The sequence below is a fragment of the Xiphophorus couchianus genome, chromosome 14, assembly GCF_001444195.1.
Source record: "Xiphophorus couchianus chromosome 14, X_couchianus-1.0, whole genome shotgun sequence".
Classification (NCBI taxonomy): domain Eukaryota; kingdom Metazoa; phylum Chordata; class Actinopteri; order Cyprinodontiformes; family Poeciliidae; genus Xiphophorus; species Xiphophorus couchianus.
In genome coordinates, this window is record NC_040241.1 from 10377953 (window position 1) to 10399290 (window position 21338).

Here is a 21338-nt window from a genome sequence, read left to right on the forward strand (position 1 = left end):
CTCGCGCACCGACCTCGGTTGCTAAGGAACCCCCTGGCGCTGCTGCGGCTGCTGTTCGAGGGATGCAGAGAGTTCAGCCGCAGCATCTCTTGAAAGCGGGCCGTGTGAGGTTGTCCCGGTGAAACCGGAGGATGGACGAAGGCACCGTGTTATCCCTGAGCATCGCCCAGATCGTCCAGCGTCTCAAAGGAAGCCATTTACACTCTCAGATAGAGAGGCAGGCTAAAGTGAGTCGGTTAGCATGCGGCTAACGATGCGGAGCTAGCTGCTGCTGTTTGGTGCAGTGTTTCAGTAATAAGCAGTTTTGTTTTTTTTAAAACTTTCTTGTTCAGCTTCATTGTACACTATTGAACTCTTTTTAGGACTGTTTACATCGTCCTGAGATAAAATTGGAGTCGCTAAAGGAAGACGTGCGCAGTTTTTTGAAAACGTCAGGTGGGTTGAGGTTTATTTTGCTACCTGCTGCCACGCCTTTAATATAAGAGCCACAGAATGATGAATATCCGGACATGTTTCTCTGTTTAGGCTGGGAGAAAAAGCTGCAGAATGCTATCTACAGAGAACTTCACATGTAAGTCAAATACATGCATACATGAAACACTTTTCCCAAACAGCTGCCAGGATCCAGTTAGGACTTAGGTTGCATTCAGGTTCCTAGTGACGGTCAGGAAGATCTTTTTCTCCATCATCCACGACATGGAAATATTTTCAATATTTTGAGCTTCTCTAACAACAAACACTTGTTGAGAATGTTTTTGGCTCATTCTCCATCAACATATCCGACTCACAGTTTGGGTCATTCCCGTCTACTAATGCTGCTCCCCTATTCTGTTGTATGGCTTTTCTTTTTGTTGCACAGTTTCTGTTCTGATGTAGTCAGATGAAATGTCTTTCAGATGTGAATAATTGGGAAAAAGAAAAATAGGATGTGTACATCTTTATTTGCAAACTTTAATCTCTGTTGCCTGTAAGATCCATCCATCCTGTTTTTTTTTCAATATTTAAGTAAATATCTGGAATATCTCCAGTGATTTGTGTCTGGGAAAAAACCCCCCAAAAAACAAAAAAACGCCCTGATCCAGGAGTGAGATCTATAGAGTTAAAATCCATTGTTACCAGCGCAGCCATTATTGCTCCCCACAAAACTCCTTCACAAGACTAAACATTTTTCTTTTATTACTGACTCGCAGCCGGTTTGGTATACTTGAGGTTGTAGGTTCGATTCCAGCTTCTTTGTGTCACATGTCGATGAGCCCCTGGGCAACAGACTTAACCCTGATTGTACTGCGTGTTTGTGAGTGTCGGTAGGTAAAAGTAGCTGTAGTGCAAAGCGATTTGAGTGGTCAGTATGACTAGAAGTGTGCTACATAAATTAAGTACGGTACATTTCCTACATCCTGTAGCCAGTCAACACATAATTGGACAGCTCATTTACATGTAGAAGCTTCAGTAAAAGTAGGCTGCAGCCACAAGCATGAAGTGCTTTTGATTTTCAGCTCATAGATATACTAAGAATCTAAGAACGTTTTCCAAGAAATCATCTGTAATAACATAAATCTAACGTAACGTAATCAAAATACAGTTTTAACAGTTTTTTTTTTATTCAAGTATGAATCTGTGTTTTAAAAGTTGCAGTAAATTAACCAGATTTCACTCTTTTACACCTGTGTTGTTCAGATAAAGCTTTTTAATCATTTTCTGCCACTCTTTTCAGATATATAAAAATATTACTATATTATTATTTTATTCATACTCTTCACTGTTAGGTTAATGTTATAGTGTGATAGCAACACCTATTTACACCTTTGAGCAGGTTGTACTACTATTCCTCACGTAGTGTTTAGGAGACAGTTTCTCATCTATATATTTTTATTTGCATTGCCTTTGAACTGTTCATATTTTACCTTTTTTATTTGGTATGCAACTTCAGGTTAACTGGCTGAAACTAATAAATTTCTCTGACATATGTGAGCACCTCCCCTCATGTTAACGGATAAGTGAGTCTTTTTGCTCTCTGGAGGCTCAGACATCAGCGTGAGGCACTTACTGACCGACTGCTCCATGTGGCGGCCTGCAGTCAGCCCTGTGAGCTCCTCGTAGGCGTTTACAATAGGATGTATGGTGTTTAATGCGCTGAGTCCTTGAGTCATTCAGCATGCCCTGAGCGGGCTTAGTGAAACACTTCTGGTGGAGATTTGTTCTGCGTCATCTAAGCTCTGATCAGGGGGGAAATTTTTTACTTAAAAAAAAAAAAAAATCTGATGAATTTGTTCTATTTCTGAATAGCGTTCCATTTGCATCAAATTATCAAAGCTGTCAGTCTTTCTTGCAGTCAACGTTTTAGCACACTGTTGCGCTTCCCCACTGCAGCCAGCTGCCTCCAAGCCATCCCACCGCTCCGCTGGAGCATCTCAAAGAGCCGCTGGCCTATATGCGTAAAGCTCAGGTCAGTGCGTCTCCTCTCGTCTTCGTCACTCCTTTGAATTCCGTTTTCCTCTCGTTCTCTTTGTCTTTTTCGTCTGCCAATTCTCAGAGATGTAAATCCCTTTTTTCGTGTCACACGTGGGCTGCATGTGTGTGCACAGGCCAGCTGGGAGAAGCGCATACTGAAAAGTCTGAACAGCATGAGCACGGAGCTTGGAGTGCCTCTGGCCCGTAAGGTAGGGGAAAACGCGGCCCGTCACAGGTAATACCACTAAACTGCAGAGGCTGTCGTAACGCTGTATTTGTTTTCACCAGATGGTAACCAGGCTGTCGTTTTTTTTTATCTCTGTGTTCCTGTGCGTGCACACAACTGTATTTAAACATAGCCAAGATCTGTGTTCTGTGGGCCGCGTGTTGTTTGTTTTGTAAAGACCCCTCTGTTCCCTCCTGCTCCCACAGAGGCCCGGAGCCGAGCAGAAGGAGCTCACCAACAAGTGGAACGAGATGGGCACGGATGAACCAGGTCTGCAGACATTACCCAGGGTTTTGGCCCCTGCAGTCATCTGCCTGCTATGACAGATTGGTGTTGACCTGTATGCATGGGCTGGCGCATTTAGCATCAGCTTAACGACTTGCCATGTTACTCTGAACCAGATCTACCACTTCTGTGTTTGCTTTGCGAGCTATAATTATCCAGCCAAGGTTTTTCTAGCAACTGGTTTATTAATGAAGAATGCGTCCATCGAATGTGACTCTTATTGCTTTACTCAGACTTAAAATATTCAGACTACAGAAATGCCTTAGGAAGAGTTCAGTGTCTTGCAAAAGTAAAACAGATTAGTTAAATGTTTTCTATAAGGTTCCAACTACAAACCTCAAAAGTTTTTAGTGGGATTTTAGGTGACAGGTAACCACAAAGTGGTGAACAGTGATTAAGTAAAAAGACGTCCAGAGTATCTGCATCTGTTAAAAGTCTTAAATTCATGTATCTAAAATTAAAACCTTAAGATGTCTTAAATTAATTAAAAAATGCAAATGTGAGTATTAAATAAGTCAATTGCCGATCTTAAATTTTGTTGAGGCAGAATTTAATGCCGTATATTTTAAATAGTTTATTTTCTGTCAAGCAAACATTTGAGTCGCACACAGACGTCTTCATTTCATTCTGTGACTAAGGGTGGTTGCGGCTACCGCTAACTAGCTGATAACAAACCTTTGGTTAGCTAACTAGCTCACTTTGTTTGCATCTATCATGGGTAAACTGTAAATTTATCACTATTTGGCTGGACGATGTTCGTCTTCGCCTCTAGCTCATTTCTGTTGCCAACCCATGTTATGTGCATTTTGTGCAAAAGATTTTTTCACTACTACTGCATAAAATCTGCAGTTTTCTTTTGTACATTTCTGTCATGCCTTAAATTTTATTCATAATGGCCATAAAAAATATAAAATTTGAGTTGGTGAAACCTGCAGACTCCCTGGATGTATGTCTATTTTTTTATATGTATCTACCGGATGTGAAAAGCTAGAGACAGCAAATTTTGCCCGTTTTTTTAAAGTCTTGCTCCTTATTCTCAGTTGTATTTGTCTCTGGGCTTTGACTGGGCCATTCTAGCACATTGATATGCTTTGATCTGGACTATTTCATTGTAGCTGTCCATCTATCTCACTCAGTCTCTAGTCTTTCTGGGCTTATTTCCTTGGTCTTCACAATGCCGTTTGTTCACAAATGTTCTCCAAAAACCTTCACATAGCCAAGAACAGCTAGAATTACACTAAAATTACTCATAGGTAAACGCTATTCGCCGATTAGGAGACTTTTAAATGCATGACCGAAATCGATTGCAAAACCTGCTGAGGTTTTGTTGTACAGTGAACCCTCGCTATAATGCGGTTCACCTTTCACGAACTCGCTGCTTCGCGGATTTTTTTGTGCAGTTTTTTTTTCACAGTGCATTATGTTCTGCGTCCTGATTGGCTAAACAGTCTCCGCGCTTCTTCTCTACCTGTGTGCCAATAACGTTACGGTATTTAAATATATGTAATACAGCTTGGTAAATTTTGGTAAATGTTTTTGCCCTGAAGAAAAAAAGAGCGACAACTACCGATAACTATGTTCTTCTTTCGAAAAAACACACCTGCATTACAGGCTTCAGAAGAAAAAGACACTAGAGAGCGGGAGTCAGGCCGCAGCGTCACAGTCAGAGGAACAGTGAAATACGTCAGTCACAATTTGTCCTACTGTACTTCATATTGATGATTAAAATGATTATTTTACTGTAGTTATTTGTAAGAAAGCGTTCTATTTGCAAAACAAAAATTGCTTAGGCCTGAAAACAGGTTTTGTTCTTTGGTTTCAATGTAGAGTATTTAATTATGCTGTATAATAATTGTAAAAAATAAAGGTAACTACTTCACGGATTTCGCCTATAACGGGTTCTTTTCAGGACGCAACCCACGCGAAAAACGAGGGTTTATTGTAATGTGAAAAAAGTTCAAAGGTTTTGAACACTTTCGGAAGGCAGTGTACTTTGTTGTTAAATTTCGGATTTATTAGCTCTTTCCTTTCCCCTTTTTGCTCGAAGCCAGCCCCTTTCCAGAGAGCAGGCCAATCTTTTAATCCTAACAGTGCTATCACAGCTCAGGGACGTATAATAACATTTAGGATGTCCCCCTTCTCTGGCTGTAAACATTGTGGACTGCGAGTATAGAAGCTGTCCAGACCTCTTGCACGGAGCTGCAATAACGGCCGCAACACCCTGCTTCCATCCCAAAAGTTTAGCCCCGTCCTTCCCTGTTCCGGCAATGAATTTACAATCGTGTCGTCACAATGGAAGCACTCTTCCGCTGACCTCAGAATGTAAAACAGTTGTTTCTGTGTTGGTTGCAGATTTAAGTCGCTTCAGGCCCGTTTATGCACCGAAAGACTTTCTCGAGGTAATCGCAGTTCTTGCTGCTGCTGATTTATTTTTGTCATGTTGAAAATTTGGAGATGTACCTTTTCCCTTTTTTTTTATTGCCGTCAACTCAGGTGTTGATCAGTTTGCGGAACCCCAACCATGACAGCTGCGAGGACGTGAGCGCCCGGAGCCACTGGGGTCTCATTCAGGTTCCCCTCAACGTCCGAGATATTCCACAGCTGGTATATATCACATTCTTTTATGATTTTAATGATTTTTGTTTTACACAGTAATACATTTGAATGAACAAATAAGCATAAAAAGTATCCGTGTTCCACAAGAGTTTTTGATCATCTTGTAGCCTTGCTCTGGTGACTGTGACGACCCTGATGGTCGATTTCAGTTGTGCTATTACTGTGTTGATTTGGCCTTAAGTTTTAGATTTCCAGTCATGTCGTCGTCCTTTGCTTGACCCCAGGACCACCCGAAGTGTTTCATGCTGAGCGTTACTGTTGTCTGGTCAAAGCACACAGCTTAAAGTTCCAGTAGAAGCACCACTTCATGTTTGTATTTGTAATGGTATGGCAGAAAAGGCCAATTTCCCTTCATGCCTCCCGAACAACCGAGTGGCCTGTGGATAACATCTCTAACGGTGTTTTCACACCTGATAATCTTGTAGTCTGGTAGTTTGATTTCGGACCAAAATTGCAACATTTGTTAAATTTTCATCTGGTGCAGCTTGTTTCACACTGCACTGTATCAAATGATCCAATCCCTTTGAAAAACCTTTTCACCCCCTTGCCTGTGGTGGCACTGAATCAAGAACCACTGAAGGAAACAAAGAAGACATGAGCACAACTTACTTCTTCACTCATGTGGTCGTCTTGCAATTGGAAGGTTGTAGATTTAGTTCCTAAACACCACTTGGTCTCTTTTCCATGCAGAGTTGATATTCCGTTTAAAAAGAAGTGAAGTTGAACCACTTTACTTATTACAAATAGAGGAAATTAGAACCTTTGCCTTGTTTGCAAGCTAGGAAATTCATGAAGCAGGTTGGCGGCCACTCAAGAAGTCGGAATAACATTCTCCCTGCCTCGGATTATTAGGAACATAGAAGCAGCAGGAGTACAGTTTTGCTATTCTCTGAATTAATTTTGAATACTTGGTAGCATTTGCTTTGAGCCAGGTAGCATAAGAGCAAATGATGAAATTTGGGGATAAAAGGCACTGAGTGAACTACAAATGCATTTTGGCACAATTAAAGCAGCTGACCAAATAATGTTGGAAACTGCTTCTTTTTTTTTTCTGCTCACAGAGACAGGCGTACGCAGAGCTGAACCTGAGCTCCGGCCAGTTGGGGATTGACGACCTCGCACATGTCCATCCAGGTATTTACAGGAAGCAAAAAGATTCACGTCTGTCTGATGAATCCACAATGAACAAACATTTTTCACTCAACATCAATTCGATCAGTTGCGTGACAGCGGGGAAGCTTTCCCTCTGTGCCTGCTTATAAGAAGCAGGCACAGAGATCCTCCTTGTTGTGATTAAATACGCGTGTTTGTCCATTGAACAGCTTGGCACACCCATCAGTAAACCCCACTGGCTTTATATCAGTGTGTGCTTCTCTGTTGGCTGTCTGGGATTTCTCAGACAGTATCTTCACGAAGTTCAGATATTGACATTGTTCCAGTTTATCGTTCATGCCTTAAATAGAATGGCCTCCGCTGTGTGTTTGTAAGTCAGACCGATAACAGTGCTGATCTAATCTGTTTTGCTCTCTCTTTCCTCTAGATCTGTTTGAAAACGACTATGTTCAGATCGGCCAAAAAGGTTAGCGTACATGTGTGTGCTTTTTTGATTTGTTTTGTTATGCAGCCCTAATTTATTGATGTGTGTTAAATATTCACAGTTTTAAACACTCCTTTAGAAATTCAGAATTGTTGGTCTTTGGTATCAGCTGAATTCATAGTTCCTAGTCTGGAAAATATTGGGATTTCCAGACTAGGAAACCTAGAATTTTCCTAGACTAGTTTGTCTTCTTTGAGAAAGAAAGTAAGAGTATAGAAAAATCTTTGTATTTCCAGTCTTTGTCCGTTATACCATTGCTTAAATGTTTTGTGTGCCGTTCCTTTCATCAATTCTTCCTTATTTGTTTACTTGCTTTCTTCTTTGTACCTTTTCTTCCTCAATCCCCCCGTGTCCTTTCCTCCCTTTCTTTTTCTGTGTCCATTACATCTTTCCATCCATGTGCCTTCCCACAGCAGCGTGTGCCATTAATTCATTGTAGACGTTTGTAAACTCTGGCTCATTCCTTGAGTTTTCGTTTTAGATTTTATGCCTGAATGATTAAAGTATCAGGGCTCGGTGGTATAACATAGAAAAATAAAGCCTTTCTGTGAAAATGGTCAAAAACTGGACTATAGACGATTGACGGAGAAAAGTCTCAAAAAACCTTTGAAAGGACCATCTAAAAGGTTACAAGACGTTTTGTTGGAAGGACCAAATTCTCCTTCCAATTGAGTCTGTTTCATAGGGCTTCCTAAACATCTCAAGGCAAACTCCAATAATATCCATTACATGTCATATATACAGTACATATAGAAACTGAAAATATACAGTGGTATGGCAGGAACAAGTGCCCTACTTCTCTCACTGACAAATCTTTTTCTCAGGTTCCATAATCAGTAAAAGCAACACTCAAAGCCATGCCATGAAGCCAGTATAAACACAAAGCTTAATATGGACACCAATCAAGCCTCAATAGCCTTAAAAACACAGGCTGTGCTGTTTATATACAGTGCTGCACACCCTCCGCTTGCTGCTTCAGCCTCAGTTGGCTTTGTTTTGACTTTTGGGCTGCTGCCTCTATTCCAGGCCAAGTGTTAAGTGACTTCGAACAGGAAATTTAGGGGACCGAGGAGTGTGTTAGTTTATGCTACAACTGGCCTGCACCTTAAGCTGAGGGATGTGTGTTTTGGGCTACTGTCACAACATAGATTTAGGATAAGAGTGGGCAAGCTGAGGAGTTATTAAAATGTGCCTGAGGGGCTCTAGAAAGTTGTGCAACCATTACAATTATATGAAGATCTTGATTTCTGGTGTTTATGCTTTTGTAGGCTGTGAAATAGTAAGCCCGCAAGCCTGATTTAAGATGCGCAGATGTTCGTTTTCCCATCTGTGGTGCTGGAGGACCATGAGCAAGTCAAACAGGAACCGTTTTCTGTTGACTTTAAAGTGAGACTGTGTTGTGTTCATGTGGCAGTGATAACAAGCTGAACTGTTCGAGTGGAGTGGAGTTCAAGCACAGGATGTTAGCAAAACAGCAGCAGCACGCCGAAGGATTCACGCTGCTTAAATATTTCACATTTTACTCGCATTACAACTGCAAACTTAAATATTACTTATTTAGATTCTTTTTGAGTTGGAACAATACAAAGTTGCACATAACTGGAAAGTGGACAAAAAAACCCCACAAAATCTTACTAAGTACTTTTGGTGTAGTTTCTAGTGAAAAATATCCTTGAAATAAGACAAAGCTAACTTACGAGTAACTGTTCAGCAAGATATAGTCAAAAATGTCTTAATATTGATGAAAATGTACAAGTTATAAGAGAAATAAACTGCCAGAAGGTGGAAAGTGGATCCACCTTCCAGCCAGGGCTACAATTTTCACTCAAGTAAGGTTTTATGTACTAGACTGGTCCATTCAAAGTACAGGCTGAGAATCTGGAGCAAGACCTAAAAACTGGCTTTCACAGATGTTCCTCATCCAATCTGAGTTTGAGCTATTTTGCAAAGAATAAATCTTAGCGCCTACTGGAGCACACCAAAGGATTTACAGCTTGATTGCAGTCAAATGTGGCTCTATAAAAAATGTGTAATATTGTGTTTGTAAAAATGTGAGAAGCTTTGGATGTATGAATGCCATTTCGATTTGCTGCTTTAAACTGATTTGTTTTATTCAAAATGGATTAATGCCTCATTTAAGCAATAATTTAATGACGCAAAGAGTCGGTTCCCGTCTTTTTTTGCATTCCTGCTTATTTTCGATTGCGTTCTGTGTAGTTGTAGTGGGGCAGGACAGTGCAGCGGCCCAGCAGTACAGCAGGCGGGGCTGTCCCACCGGGCTCCGGGCAGACCTGTGGGCCCTCATCCTGAACTCCACCAACCAGCTGCAGGTACGGCAGCAGATGCACAGACACTCAAGTTCACGGGTCACTTGCACAACTGCCCCATTTCCCGAGCTGTTTCCCGACAACTCGAATTCTTCTCAGCTGCTTCTGTTTCCCTCTTCTTCTTTTTTTTTCATTAAATTTTTGTCTGAATCTCCTGTTGGATACATTAACTTCAAGTTAAAAACCAACATATGACATATAACACCAGCTGACCGATAAATTCAAGATAATCTGTGTGTTTGCTGCCGTGGTGTTTATTTTAACTGGCCTCGACTTGTCCCATGTGTACAAATGTTAGGATAATCAAATGCTTTCGCTCAGTTTAGCCTAAACAGCTCTGCTTGTCTGCCTGTGTGGCAAAACACCAGAGTCCAGGATAATCTGCTGGAGCCCGGTTTGGAGAATACCGTATGAGATCGGAGGCCCGATCGGGTCAGGGCTCTGGAGCACCAAGCACATCAAAGAGGGTCGCAAACGTTGCTCAGTGTGTGTATAAAAAAAAAGGTCTTTTTGGGCACAGATTTGCAAAAAGTGTGAATATTACTTCCAGTCAAAAAAAACGTTTTGCTAAAATTAAAACATCATGTTTAACCTAAACCTGGGATATTAATAAATACGCCAGTTGACTGATTTGCTACTGAAACTGAATTACATTTTCATTTAAAAAAATTATCACTTAACCCTGGTCCAAAAGCATTTTCTGACCACTGTTTAGCATGGTGGAGGATCTATGATGATGTGGGCTCATTTCTCTTCTGAATGGTCGGCTGGCGTTATTAGATTACATGGCGGCACGAACTATAGTGAATACCTCAAAAATTCAGGTGAAAAATCAATTGGATTATGTCAGGAAGCGGAAAGTCAATCGTCATTGGGTCTTTAGGACGGATAACGATCCAAAACCAGACTGACTAAATCAAAACAAAAACAGTTCACAAGACTCTACAGTAAATCAAGCTGGCAGAAAACCAGTATGCTGAGAGCTGAAGAGAAAAGAGCACAAGAAAAGACTAAGGATCTGAAAGGATTGTGCTAACATGATCCTCATAACAGATCAACAATATCATTACTAAATAAGTAAAAAAAAAAAAGGAATCTCAACATTGTAATTTCTTTTTTTTCTGGATTAGCAACTGATGGGACTCTGGTATTTTAGCAAAAATCCTTTTAAACTTTGCCATTAATGTGGTCCACGGTACCATTTCCAGTTGTTCCAGTTTCCTCCCTCAGCTCTCTGCTGCTGCTCTCGCAGCCGGAGCGCTGAGCATCGTCAAGATGCTCAGAAAGTGTCACTGGGAACATTTTTATTGCTCCGTTTGGCTCATCTATGAAAAGCTGTCTAAAACCGGAGACGCGTTAGAGATTAAGCATGTTCTCGGAAACTCGATACCCTCTCTATTCGTGCTCGATTTAACCGGACTGTCATCACAGTTACTGGGAAGACGTAATTTAGTAGTGCGTGTAAAGGAAGAGAGAGTTTTCAAAAAAAAATTATGCAAAGCGGTATACATATTAGTTTTTTTTTTTTTGTGCTCACCATTCACTTAAAAGTTGATTCTATTCATTTCAGTTTAACATAATGACCATTCTAGATGGTAGGAGAACTAAAACTTGCTGAGTCTTTGCCCTTTCAGGACATGATGCACTATGAACAGCTCAGGGCTGGAGTGATCCAACACAACCTGCTGGTAGATAACCTCATCTACAAGGTGAGCTGGTCAACACTCATTTTCCTCTGAGTCAATGAAACATAGACATGCCTTTAGCAGATGCTTTTTTTTTTTCTCATAAACACATTCCTCTGAATGCCTCGGCCTTGGATGTTAAGTAACTGCTGTGTGTGTGTATGTGTGCGCGTGTGTGTGTGTAAATTCACAGGGTTTAGGTCTGAGCTGCTTTTCTTACAGTGGAACTGAACAATGTACACACATCTGTTGAAATGATACAGATTTTTGTGATTGTAAAAACATTACAGCATCATAAATAATTACAAAGTGTGTATGTCCCTTAACTAAAACAGTAGTTTGCATGACGGCTACATAGGATCAAATCTATCTCATACAATACACATGTATCTTCTTACAGAGAAGACTTGTGGGAGAATGTGTTGTGGTCTGAACTCTGAGGAAACTAAACTTGTGCTTTCATGTCATTGTACCCGACAGATGTTTGTATCATGAACCACAATGAAAGAATGTAGTGAAACCTCATAGTGGCTAATTTTCCTCAAATGGAGCTGGGGTGTTTTTACAAAGTTGTAAAAAAAAAATTTGAAAGCTGAGGGATCACCTTTAGAGGGTTTTGGACAAGACTTGTCATCTTTTGTGAGCAAGAACTTCTATAGTTTAAAGGGGTGCACACTTGTGCAACCAGGTTACTACCTGTGTGTTGTTTTTTTTGTTTTCACCTGAAAGGCACTGGATATATGTGACCATAAGGATGCAAAAAGTTGTTCTGTGTCACAAGATCTGTGAAAACCCTCTGCTTCCACAGGATGTCAAACTCACCGCCAGTAACGACGACTACTACTTTGTGTTTGAAGATTTCCTCTATCAGGTCAGCTCTCTTCTTTATCAAACAGTCAGTTTCTCATTATTTACCCTTCCAGTATTTTTTCGTTAAACAAATAATAGAGCTTTGATGTAATTGTCAATATTACAGATTATTACAGATTTCAGTGTTTCTTGTTCATCAAAATTGTTTATACATTAGAATTTCATTTTCGTCTTCTGTTGTTTCACTAAATAACACTGTCAGCATCTTCCTTTTTGGCCACCCTTGGTGTTTACTCCTTCTGTGTGACAAAAGTCATTTTTATCTGCTGTTATACTCTCCAGCCAGGCCTCAATATCTTCTCTGTTAGTCGCTGCTCTGTTTGTCTTTGACGCTCATCTAATAAACATGTTTCTGCACTTGCCAAACAGGTTAACTCAGCAGCTGCTTGTTTGCCGCGCTCTTTGGTGACAAACCAATGAACGGGCAAGGTTTATCAAAGACCAGGTTCCTGCATCCTTGTCAGTGTTGACTGATGGCAGACTCACTAGGCAGTGAAAGAATCCACTACATGTCAAAATGTTAGTTAAGAGATGACAAGAGAAAGCGTGGAAGGTTTCTAAGAAAATCCAGAGGCTGATTTCCCAGAACTGTTCAGAGAAGCCATGTTTTCTTAATGGGCGTTTTTTTTTTTTTTTTTTTTTGGTGTATTCGAATGGTTATTGTTTTTATCTTTGTGACATAGCTGTTACATTATTTGATGAGACACCTCCCACAGTTGGACAAGCATGCCTATGATCTGAAAGACAAACAGAATCATGAAGCAGTCATTAAATATTAGCTGTGATATGAAAAATAAATGTGATTTAGCAATTGTTTTGGAGCGTTGAGTTTACTCTATGTAAAATTTTGATCTTTACCCAAAGAACCGACAATGAGGTGGTGATATGAACCGATTGGATTTTTAGTGTGAAACCTGCTCACAGTAATTTGTTTTTATTTATCTCTTATAGATTCCTAAATTTACAACACACACTAATAACTTTCAGGGAGGGAAATAGTGAATAAATACAAGTGAAGTAAGGTTTCTCTGAAGATAACAAGATTCCTTCACAGTCTGGAATCGTCAAATTCTGAATTTGACGAAAGTCATTTTTGATTTTCAGCCCTTACAAATAATTTTAATCGTCTAACTGATATATAACATTAAAAGTCGTCCAATGGTTCTGTGCTTTTGTACGGAATATGTAACTAACTCTTTTTAGTTACTGCAAAACCCAGTTGGAATACTGCATAATTGTATCTTTACAATGTTTTTCTTAATATTTTTCAAAAGCAGGGAGATTATGTGTGGCACTAATCTGTCTTAGGAAAACCCTACAAATGAATCATCTCTAAAATCAATATGGAGGCAGCCAGAACACATGATGAGCTTCCAGGTGCACCATTTAATAGAGTAATTTATAAAGAGAAGGCGCGGACGCTCAAGGCCGTCACCACGCCCCGAGTACATAAGAAGACTCTTGATAATGTTAATGCATGCTGCATGTTATTCTTTAGAAAGAAGTAGAATGAAGATATACTTTTTTTGGCTCAAGAGGGATAAATATTAATGGTGGATTTTCCACTTTTCCACTTGAAATCCTTGGTCAGCTCGAATTTTGAGCCGGCTCCGTTTCTTTCCAGGTATTGTTATGTTTCTCACGGGACACCGCCGTCCTGGAGCACTTCAAGTACAACAGCGCCACTCCGCCTAAATCCTACCTACACGGTGAGATCACTTGATACCTTTCCATTTTCATATACACGTTGAAGGACACGTTAGTCACTAAAACAGCGATCATACTCCAAATGTAGGTATTCAATGCCTTTGTCTGCCTGCCTTGCAGGCAAAGTGGGAGACGAAGAGTATGCTGTCGTTTATCCTCCAAACGGTGAGTTCACGTTGAGAGATTCTGACATGAAGGTTTTTGAATCAAATTAGAGAAAATTCACTCAGCTGGCATTTTTATTTTCTCAGGTGTTATTCCCTTCCATGGCTTTTCTATGTATGGTGAGTTGTATCAAACGCATTTTTTTTTCAGTTGAAACATCCAGTATACAACCATGTGTGTTGGACTTTGTGGATGTTTCCACAGTGGCGCCCTTGTGTTTCTTGTACAACGAGCCGTCCAAACTCTACAGCGTCTTCCGGGAAATGTACATCCGCTACTTTTTTAGGCTGCACTCCATCTCTTCTTCTTTTTCGGTACGAGCGTTTTCTGGGTAAAAGTCGAGTCTTAACAGCTCCACTCTACCTGGTGAAGGAATTGACTTTATGTTGTTGTTTTGTGCTGCTGCAGGGCATAGTGTCCCTGTGCCTGCAGTTTGAGAGGCTACTCCAAACCCACCTGCCTCAGCTCTTTTACCATCTTCGACAGATCGGTGCTCAGCCGTGAGTTAAAATACTTTGCCATCCCACCTCTGTGATTATATGTACATCATATACAGTGCAAAACTATGAATACACAATGACCTTTTTTCAGGGGGTCTGTGCATTCTTAAAAAGTCTTGTATTTCTAAAATTAAGGCCTTAAAATATCTTAAATTCATTAGAAAATGTTCAAGTTGGCTCTAAATACGACATCCACAGGTTTCATATTTTGCCGAACCAGACTATGTAATCTTGTATATTCGGTTTAGTTTATTTTTCTCGTGGGAATTTTCTGTCAGGCGAAAGTTTGAGTCGTGCACAAACATCAATATGTTCTGTAACTCGAGGCAGTTGAGGCCACCGCTTATCAGCTGCAAATAAACCCTTGCTTGCTAGCTAGCTAGCTTTTTTGCGTCTACCATTTGTTAGCGCAAATTCTCGCCAGTTGGCTGGATGACATTCGTCTTTGCCTCTGACTCATTTCTGTTGTTAATCCATACATTGCCTTTTCTGTGCCAAAAAAAATCTAGGCACAACTATATAAAGAATGTGATTTATCCAGGTCTTAAATTTCTTTCACAATGGCCTTAAAAAGGTCTTAAAAAGTCTTCAATTTGAGATGGTGAAACTTGCAGAAGCCCTATTTTTCACATTTTTAACCCATCACAACCACAAACCTTACTCTTTATTATTTTAAATTTTATGAGAAATGCCAATGCAAAGTTACCAGAAGGCAAATAATACCTGGTTTTAATTTTTTAAAATCTGGTGTGACATGCACTTGTTTTTTAGTCCCATTTAATCTGATAAAAAAATGTTTCCTCTCCATCCAATACATCTGAGCTTGCATACAGAGACATGAGTATCCCTAGAGACTGTTGTTACTGTTAGTAGATTATGAGCTGCTGCCATCTAGTGTTTATGGCTTGAATTACATTTTACTCTGTCATGGCATTATAAATGTTAGTGTGAGAGGTAGCGGATGCAATTAGAAACATAAAAGTGTCACTGAAGAGTTCATATTTTCTTCCAAGGCTGCGTATTGCCTTTAAGTGGATGGTCCGGGCCTTTTCCGGATACCTTTCCACCGATCAGCTGCTCCTGCTATGGGATCGAATCCTCGGGTATGACTCGCTGGAGGTAGTTGCAGGTCGGTACAACCTGAACTCTTACTTCCATACCAACTACGCTCTCGTTTTCTGATGTCATTCTCCATCTTTCCCGTCTTTTACTATGCTGTTCTGCCCATTATGCCGTCCCTTTCACCCTGCAGTTCTTGCGGCTGCGGTGTTTGCCTTCCGCGCTGAGAACCTGATGGAGGTGACGTCGCTGGCCTCGGCTGAGGTTTGTCTGTCCCTCTTTTAGACCTGTGTGTTCGCAGGTGCGTCTCAAACGAGGAGTCTATTTCCCCGGTTGCATACTCACAGAAAGCTAGAAATAGCTTCAGAGGAGCCTCCACCCTCTCACCCCCGCCCCACCCAGCACGTTGACAAGTACTTGCCGTGTCCTCTGACACCCATGCATGTGTAGGAGAACCTCTTTGTTTGTGCTTACAACCATTTTTCCAGCGTCTTGAGTGTAGCCTTACATTGCTAGTGTAACCCTGAATGCAGGCTATGTGACTCGCCACCCTTTTGCCCTCCTCACCCGTTTATGACGACGGGGTTAAGCGGCAGCATTATGTGGAGGGCTGTAGTTCTAGGGGGCACCATTTGCTCGCAAATTCTCCCACCTGCCCTACTTAAGAGAAGATATCATCATAACACACTGCTCCTTATTTTATATTTAGCACCTCAGGCCCAGTGCTGAAATTTTAAACCCTCTTTCTAAACATGATCATGTCCCTAAATTTAATCCCCCCCCAGTGAACCCAAAAGGACAGGGTGGGAATCTCGGATCATCCTGCTGCTCTCCTGTCCTCTGTGGATATTTGATTAAACTTTTTATGTCTATATTAAAACGAATTGTTAGAGAGTTGTCTGACTTGTCTTTTCTTTGACGAACGCACCGCAGGCCGTCCTCGCCGACCTCTCGACTCTGAAGGTCATACCGCTCATCCAGATCTTTCTTTTCGCCACCGCCATCTGAACATCGCCGACACGAAGACTCAGGGTTCTGGATCGGTTCTCGTTGCACAACAATGAACACAAGCTGACTAATGAAAAGTGACATCAGGGGGCCACACCTCATCTAGTTCAAGCAAAACACCAAAAGCACCTTTAGCCCTATAAATAGTATTCTCCCTTTATGATGGTATTAGTTGTCATACAGTATGTAAGTTAATCCTAAGGCCAAGCCAGCCTCATTAGGCCGTAGGGAAAGATGATCCTCGCGGCAGTTCTCCGATCAGCTGAGGTGAATTGCATGAAGCAGTAATTGTGTCACAATGGCAGCGTGCGAGGAGACGCAACGACAGCGTGCTTACCTAATGAAGTGTTAATTAGTTCCTGCCATTTATGCAGCCCAGCAGCTCCTGCTTGTTATTATTAAACTGTTAAGTCCTTATGTTACTGATGAATGATTTGGCATCTTAGTTTGCTTCAGCATGATGAGAGAAACCTGCAAAAAGCCATGAACTACAGTGCCATCCACAAATAAATCTTGAAATGAATTCCTGTTTAATTGCAGTGGCATAATCTCACAGCATTTTTTTTTATTGCCTGCTGTTTATACTGAGGAGCATACAGAGAGAGGAGGCTTTTAGAGCATTTGTTTTCATGCAATCTGTCTTGGTTGGGCCCTCTTTCATCCTCATTTAGTTCTGTAATGCTAGGAGGTTTATTTTATTTTATATGGTCTTGTTTTGATCTAATCTGGATTATTATTTCGCCTGAAAAACCCAATGACGACCCTTTGTGCGTTTCTAGTTGAGTCTACTAGGTTTTTTTTTAACGTTTTGTTTTTGGCAAGATTTCCAATGCCTTTGAAAGAGAAACAGGCCCAGATCATCACTCCTATTAAATTGTGCTCAACAGTGGACATAAGATGTTATTTTAATCGTCATTATTTTATTATCCACTTGGGACATTTGCTACTAAGAAGCTCAGTTTTACTCTAATCTGATCAAATCATATGGCTCCAGTTAATTCCTTACATAAATGGCATGTTCTCTTATCTTACCCATTTTCCAGAGTGGCCGAAAGAAATGTTAAGTTTATATAAGTTTAATTAAAAGAATTATTTATTATCATTTGTTTTAAAGGAATTGTTGGGGGTGCCAATGCAATACTTGTAATTTTTTCAGAAGTAAAATAAAATATTTCTCAAGATATACAATTTTCCCCAACAAATAAATAACTAAAATTAGATTTTTGTGTGTGTGTGTGAGAGAGATTATGGTGCAACATTAAAATAAGAATTTATTTTAAGTTTTTTTTTGTTTGTTTGTTTTTTTTCCCAATCCTACCCTTGCTGGGTAAGGGGTTATAGGGCAATTTGTGTGGAGAACTCTGTAAATAACAATGCTGTTTGTGTAATGTACAAGCTGCTGTCTACATGCAGTTTATTGCATTTATGAAGGGTTACGACACACTTTATGGATGTTTAGCACCTTCAGTGCCAACATTCAGGTGAAACGTTTTCTCTTTTTACACGACTTTAAATTATGAATGATCAGTTGTGGCATTTTTATTCTTTGGAAGTCATTGTCATTAAATCTTGTACTGCAAAAAATGTTTATTTATTATTATTATTTTTAAATTAAAGGTTATTAAGGTAATCACACCTGAAGTCCTCTGTGCTTCTTCTCTGAATATTTCTGTCGGGTTGTGTGACAAGATAAATGTTTGGACAGGCACAAGTGTATGCTGGAGGCTCACAGCAATCATTCCTAAATGAGCCCCCGCCCTACATGTAGCATATTCCCTCGTTCTTGGCCGCCTCCCTCATCCCTTGCTGTCCTCTCTGCAGGCTGGTATCGAATTATGCTGTTCTTCTCTTTCGTCTTTCCTCTCCCCCTCCCGCACCCTCCTGGATTCTGCTACATCTGCCACCTGTTTACTAGCACTCCCACGCCGGACTCTTTTATCAGTCATGCTCCTCCTTTGGGCCCCACAAGTCTGTTGGTCCTGCAACATGTACCTGCTGTGGTGATTTACTCATACTGCAGTCCCTCCTTGTGGCTGATTCGTTGCATTGCAGGATAGCGTGCCTTCTGTCCGTCAACACGCAGACGCTGACCATCGCTGATTTCTTTCTGAAATTTGAATCAAGCACAGTGATCTTAGCAGATGTTTGGGCAGCCCTCTGTACTCAGATCATCTTAGATTTTCTAATAACAGTGCTGTGAAAAACTCATTTACCTCTTACAGTGGAAACCAGGAGTTTACGTACACTGAATAAAAAGACACAAAATGAGAGAGATTCAATTATTAATATCTTCAAAATCATGAGTTTACATACAATATGATTGCTGACTCTTTAACCCTCTTAACTGTCATGAATGATGACACCAATGTCCTCATGGACACATTGGCTTACTTGTAAGCATTTTGAGGGTGACAGTTAAGGGGCTAAGCAACAAGGGAAAGCCAAGGTGCTGATGTCACGGCTTTGGAAACTTCTGATAGGTTAACTGACACACGTGAGTAAATTGAAGGCTGACCTGTGGATGTATTTTTAGGGCCACACCTGGAACAAACTGCTTTGTTGTTTGACAAGACTTGAAAGTTAAAGAAACTCAGCTAAGATATCAGGAAGAGAATTTTGAAGCTGAACAACTCTGGTTTATCCCTCGGGGGATGCTTGAAGGCGCCGCATTTATGTGTTCAAACAATTACATGCAAGCATAGACACGATGGGAATGTCTGTCATAGCTCTCAGGATGGAGATTGATTCTGTGTCCCAGAGATACATGTATTTTGATTCGAAATATGCAGATTGACCCCAGAACAAAAGCCAAAGACCTTGTGAAGATGCTAGTCGAAGCTAGTGAGACATGTCCTGTACCAACATTGACTGAAAGGCCACTCAGTGCAGAGGAAGCCATTAATCCAAAACACATGTAAAACAGCCAGATTACAGTTTGCAAAAGCACAGACACATAGATCAGTTTTGGAGACATGTCCTGTGGTTTGATTGCCACAATGACCATTGTTACATTTGGTGGAAGAACAGGGATACTTGCACCATCCTAACTGTGAAGTATGGTGGTGGCGGCATCATGTTATAGGACTGGTTTAGCGGCAGGAGGAACTAGTGGGCTTCATAAAATAGGTAACACCATGAGGAAAGAATATTATGTAGAATTATTGAAACAGCAACTGAAGACATCAGCCAGAAAGTTCAAACTTGGGCAGGGATTCTTCCAGAGTTCCAGAGGTTACAAAGTGGTTTCAAGACAACAAAGTTAATGTTTTTCTGTCTCCATCAAAAAGGCCTAATCTCAACCCTATGGAGAAATTGTGGGCAGGTCTGAAAAGGCATGAAAGAGCAGGGTGGCCTACAGACCTGACTGAGTTAAGCCAGTTCTGTCAGGAGGAATGGGACAGAACTATTGTCAGAATCTTGTGGATGGAAACCCAAACTGTTTTACCCAAGTTATACAGTTTAAAAGAATTATCCCTGACCAAATGTATACTTCTAAATTCAAATAAAAGTATAAAAAATATGTTTAAAAATCCTTCTTGCTAGGTTTTTTGTCATTTATCTAACACTGATCTAAAACAGGGAAAAATGTGGCCTGATTTAACTACAGTGAGAAAGAATGTTCATCTGTTTTTTAGTCAGTGTATGTCAACTTCAGGTTTTAACTGTAAAACTAATAATTCAGATTATTTTGTGAACTTCTAGAGTGGCCTAATCGAAGTCTGAACAGTCACATTTTCCAACTTCTTTTGAAATAATTTCAAAACTGCATTTTGCATTTACTTTGGTTAACTTTGTCTAATGCTTAATCTAAAATTTAAAAAAAAGAAAGTCGAAATGATACATAAATGTGTAAGAAGGTAAATATTTTTACTTCAAAATAGCATTTTACAGAATTACAGACCAGTACGCCATTCGTCAGGAGTATCCTGCTTCAGAAAAGCACGCCATGCAACAAAAGTGACAATGTAAACAGGGGGTCTTGTAATCAGTACGCAGACCTGCACACATGTTGAAAAAGAGAAGCCTTCAGAATTTCAGTTCACTCAAATTTCTGTAAATTTAGGCATAACATCATGCGCTCCCTTTTGCTTCCATTGCATCCCTGACCCAAGCTAAATTATCTTATCTGTTGGAACAGATGGCACAGGCCTGCCTTCACTCTCCACTTGGCCATTCAAGATGCAGTCAAAGATGTTTTTGATAACTGCTTTTGATGGATCATGTTCAGTCCTTGGAGAATATTTGCCAAACCAAGAGCCTATCCTGTTTGTCCTTTTACTTACAAGTCTGCAAAATTATTATATATTTTTTTCTGGTAGAAAAAAAGTACAATGTATGTATTTTTAAATATTGAAAGAGGGTTTTTTATTTACATTTATTAAAAAAATATCAAGGAAAGGTTATTTTACATGCACATCAATCTGCGAAAAAACTGCAACAATCAAACCCTTTTTAATAGCTGCTTACCAGCTTTTTACATGTTTATTTATTTTGACAATTTATATTTGAGATTGGAAAACCTCTTTACCATCACCATATTTTATGTCCCTCCACAGATTGCGTATCAGATTCAAATTGGGACTTGTCCAAAACGCCTTTACCACTTCCAGACATAACATCTTGGTAAAATTTAAAGAGGACTTTAAACCTATATTTCAGAGGTATGGATAATTTGGGGATTTCTAGGAGACCCCTTAAATCAGGCGTGTCCAAAGTCGGTCCTCAAGGGCCGGCATCCTGCATGTTTTTGTTCTCTCCCTGGTTGTAGTAACAACCTTCTCAGCTTGTCAATGTTCTCCTAAGGCCTCTAATGAGCCATCATTGGATCCAGGTGCGTTAAAC

At 40.3% G+C, this 21338-nt stretch overlaps 1 protein-coding gene and 1 long non-coding RNA gene across 3 annotated transcripts; one reads left to right on the forward strand and one right to left on the reverse strand.

Moving 5' to 3' along the window:
• Positions 1-18131, forward strand: tbc1d19 (TBC1 domain family, member 19). 2 transcript variants are annotated; one of them, XM_028038660.1, is made up of 21 exons: positions 3-227; positions 363-435; positions 526-571; positions 2371-2446; positions 2586-2660; positions 2884-2947; positions 5315-5361; positions 5456-5566; positions 6640-6712; positions 7119-7157; positions 9393-9505; positions 11137-11211; positions 11996-12058; positions 13682-13766; positions 13885-13929; positions 14016-14048; positions 14134-14243; positions 14338-14429; positions 15443-15558; positions 15682-15752; positions 16422-18131. In XM_028038660.1, the coding sequence occupies exons 1-21, from the start codon at positions 132-134 to the stop codon at positions 16494-16496; spliced, it is 1578 nt and encodes a 525-aa protein (XP_027894461.1). In that variant the 5' UTR covers positions 3-131; the 3' UTR covers positions 16497-18131. The 2 variants fall into 2 exon arrangements, with proteins under 2 accessions (XP_027894462.1, XP_027894461.1); XM_028038661.1 differs by lacking the exons at positions 5315-5361; positions 5456-5566; positions 6640-6712; positions 7119-7157 and having other exon boundaries at positions 1-227.
• Positions 17725-19956, reverse strand: LOC114157584 (uncharacterized). Its single transcript, XR_003598194.1, has 2 exons — positions 18710-19956; positions 17725-18603 (listed from the first exon to the last, which is right to left on the reverse strand). It is a non-coding gene; the product is annotated as an uncharacterized LOC114157584 (long non-coding RNA).
• Between the last annotated feature and the right edge of the window lie 1382 nt (positions 19957-21338).

Excerpts from the sequence above, each read along its gene's own strand:
- tbc1d19 (XM_028038660.1), top strand. The coding sequence starts at position 132 with ATGGACGAAGGCACCGTGTTATCCCTGAGCATCGCCCAGATCGTCCAG. Across the intron at positions 228-362 it reads AGATAGAGAGGCAGGCTAAA|GACTGTTTACATCGTCCTGA; the intron begins GTGAGTCGGTTA and ends AACTCTTTTTAG. Across the intron at positions 15,559-15,681 it reads CTCGCTGGAGGTAGTTGCAG|TTCTTGCGGCTGCGGTGTTT; the intron begins GTCGGTACAACC and ends TTCACCCTGCAG.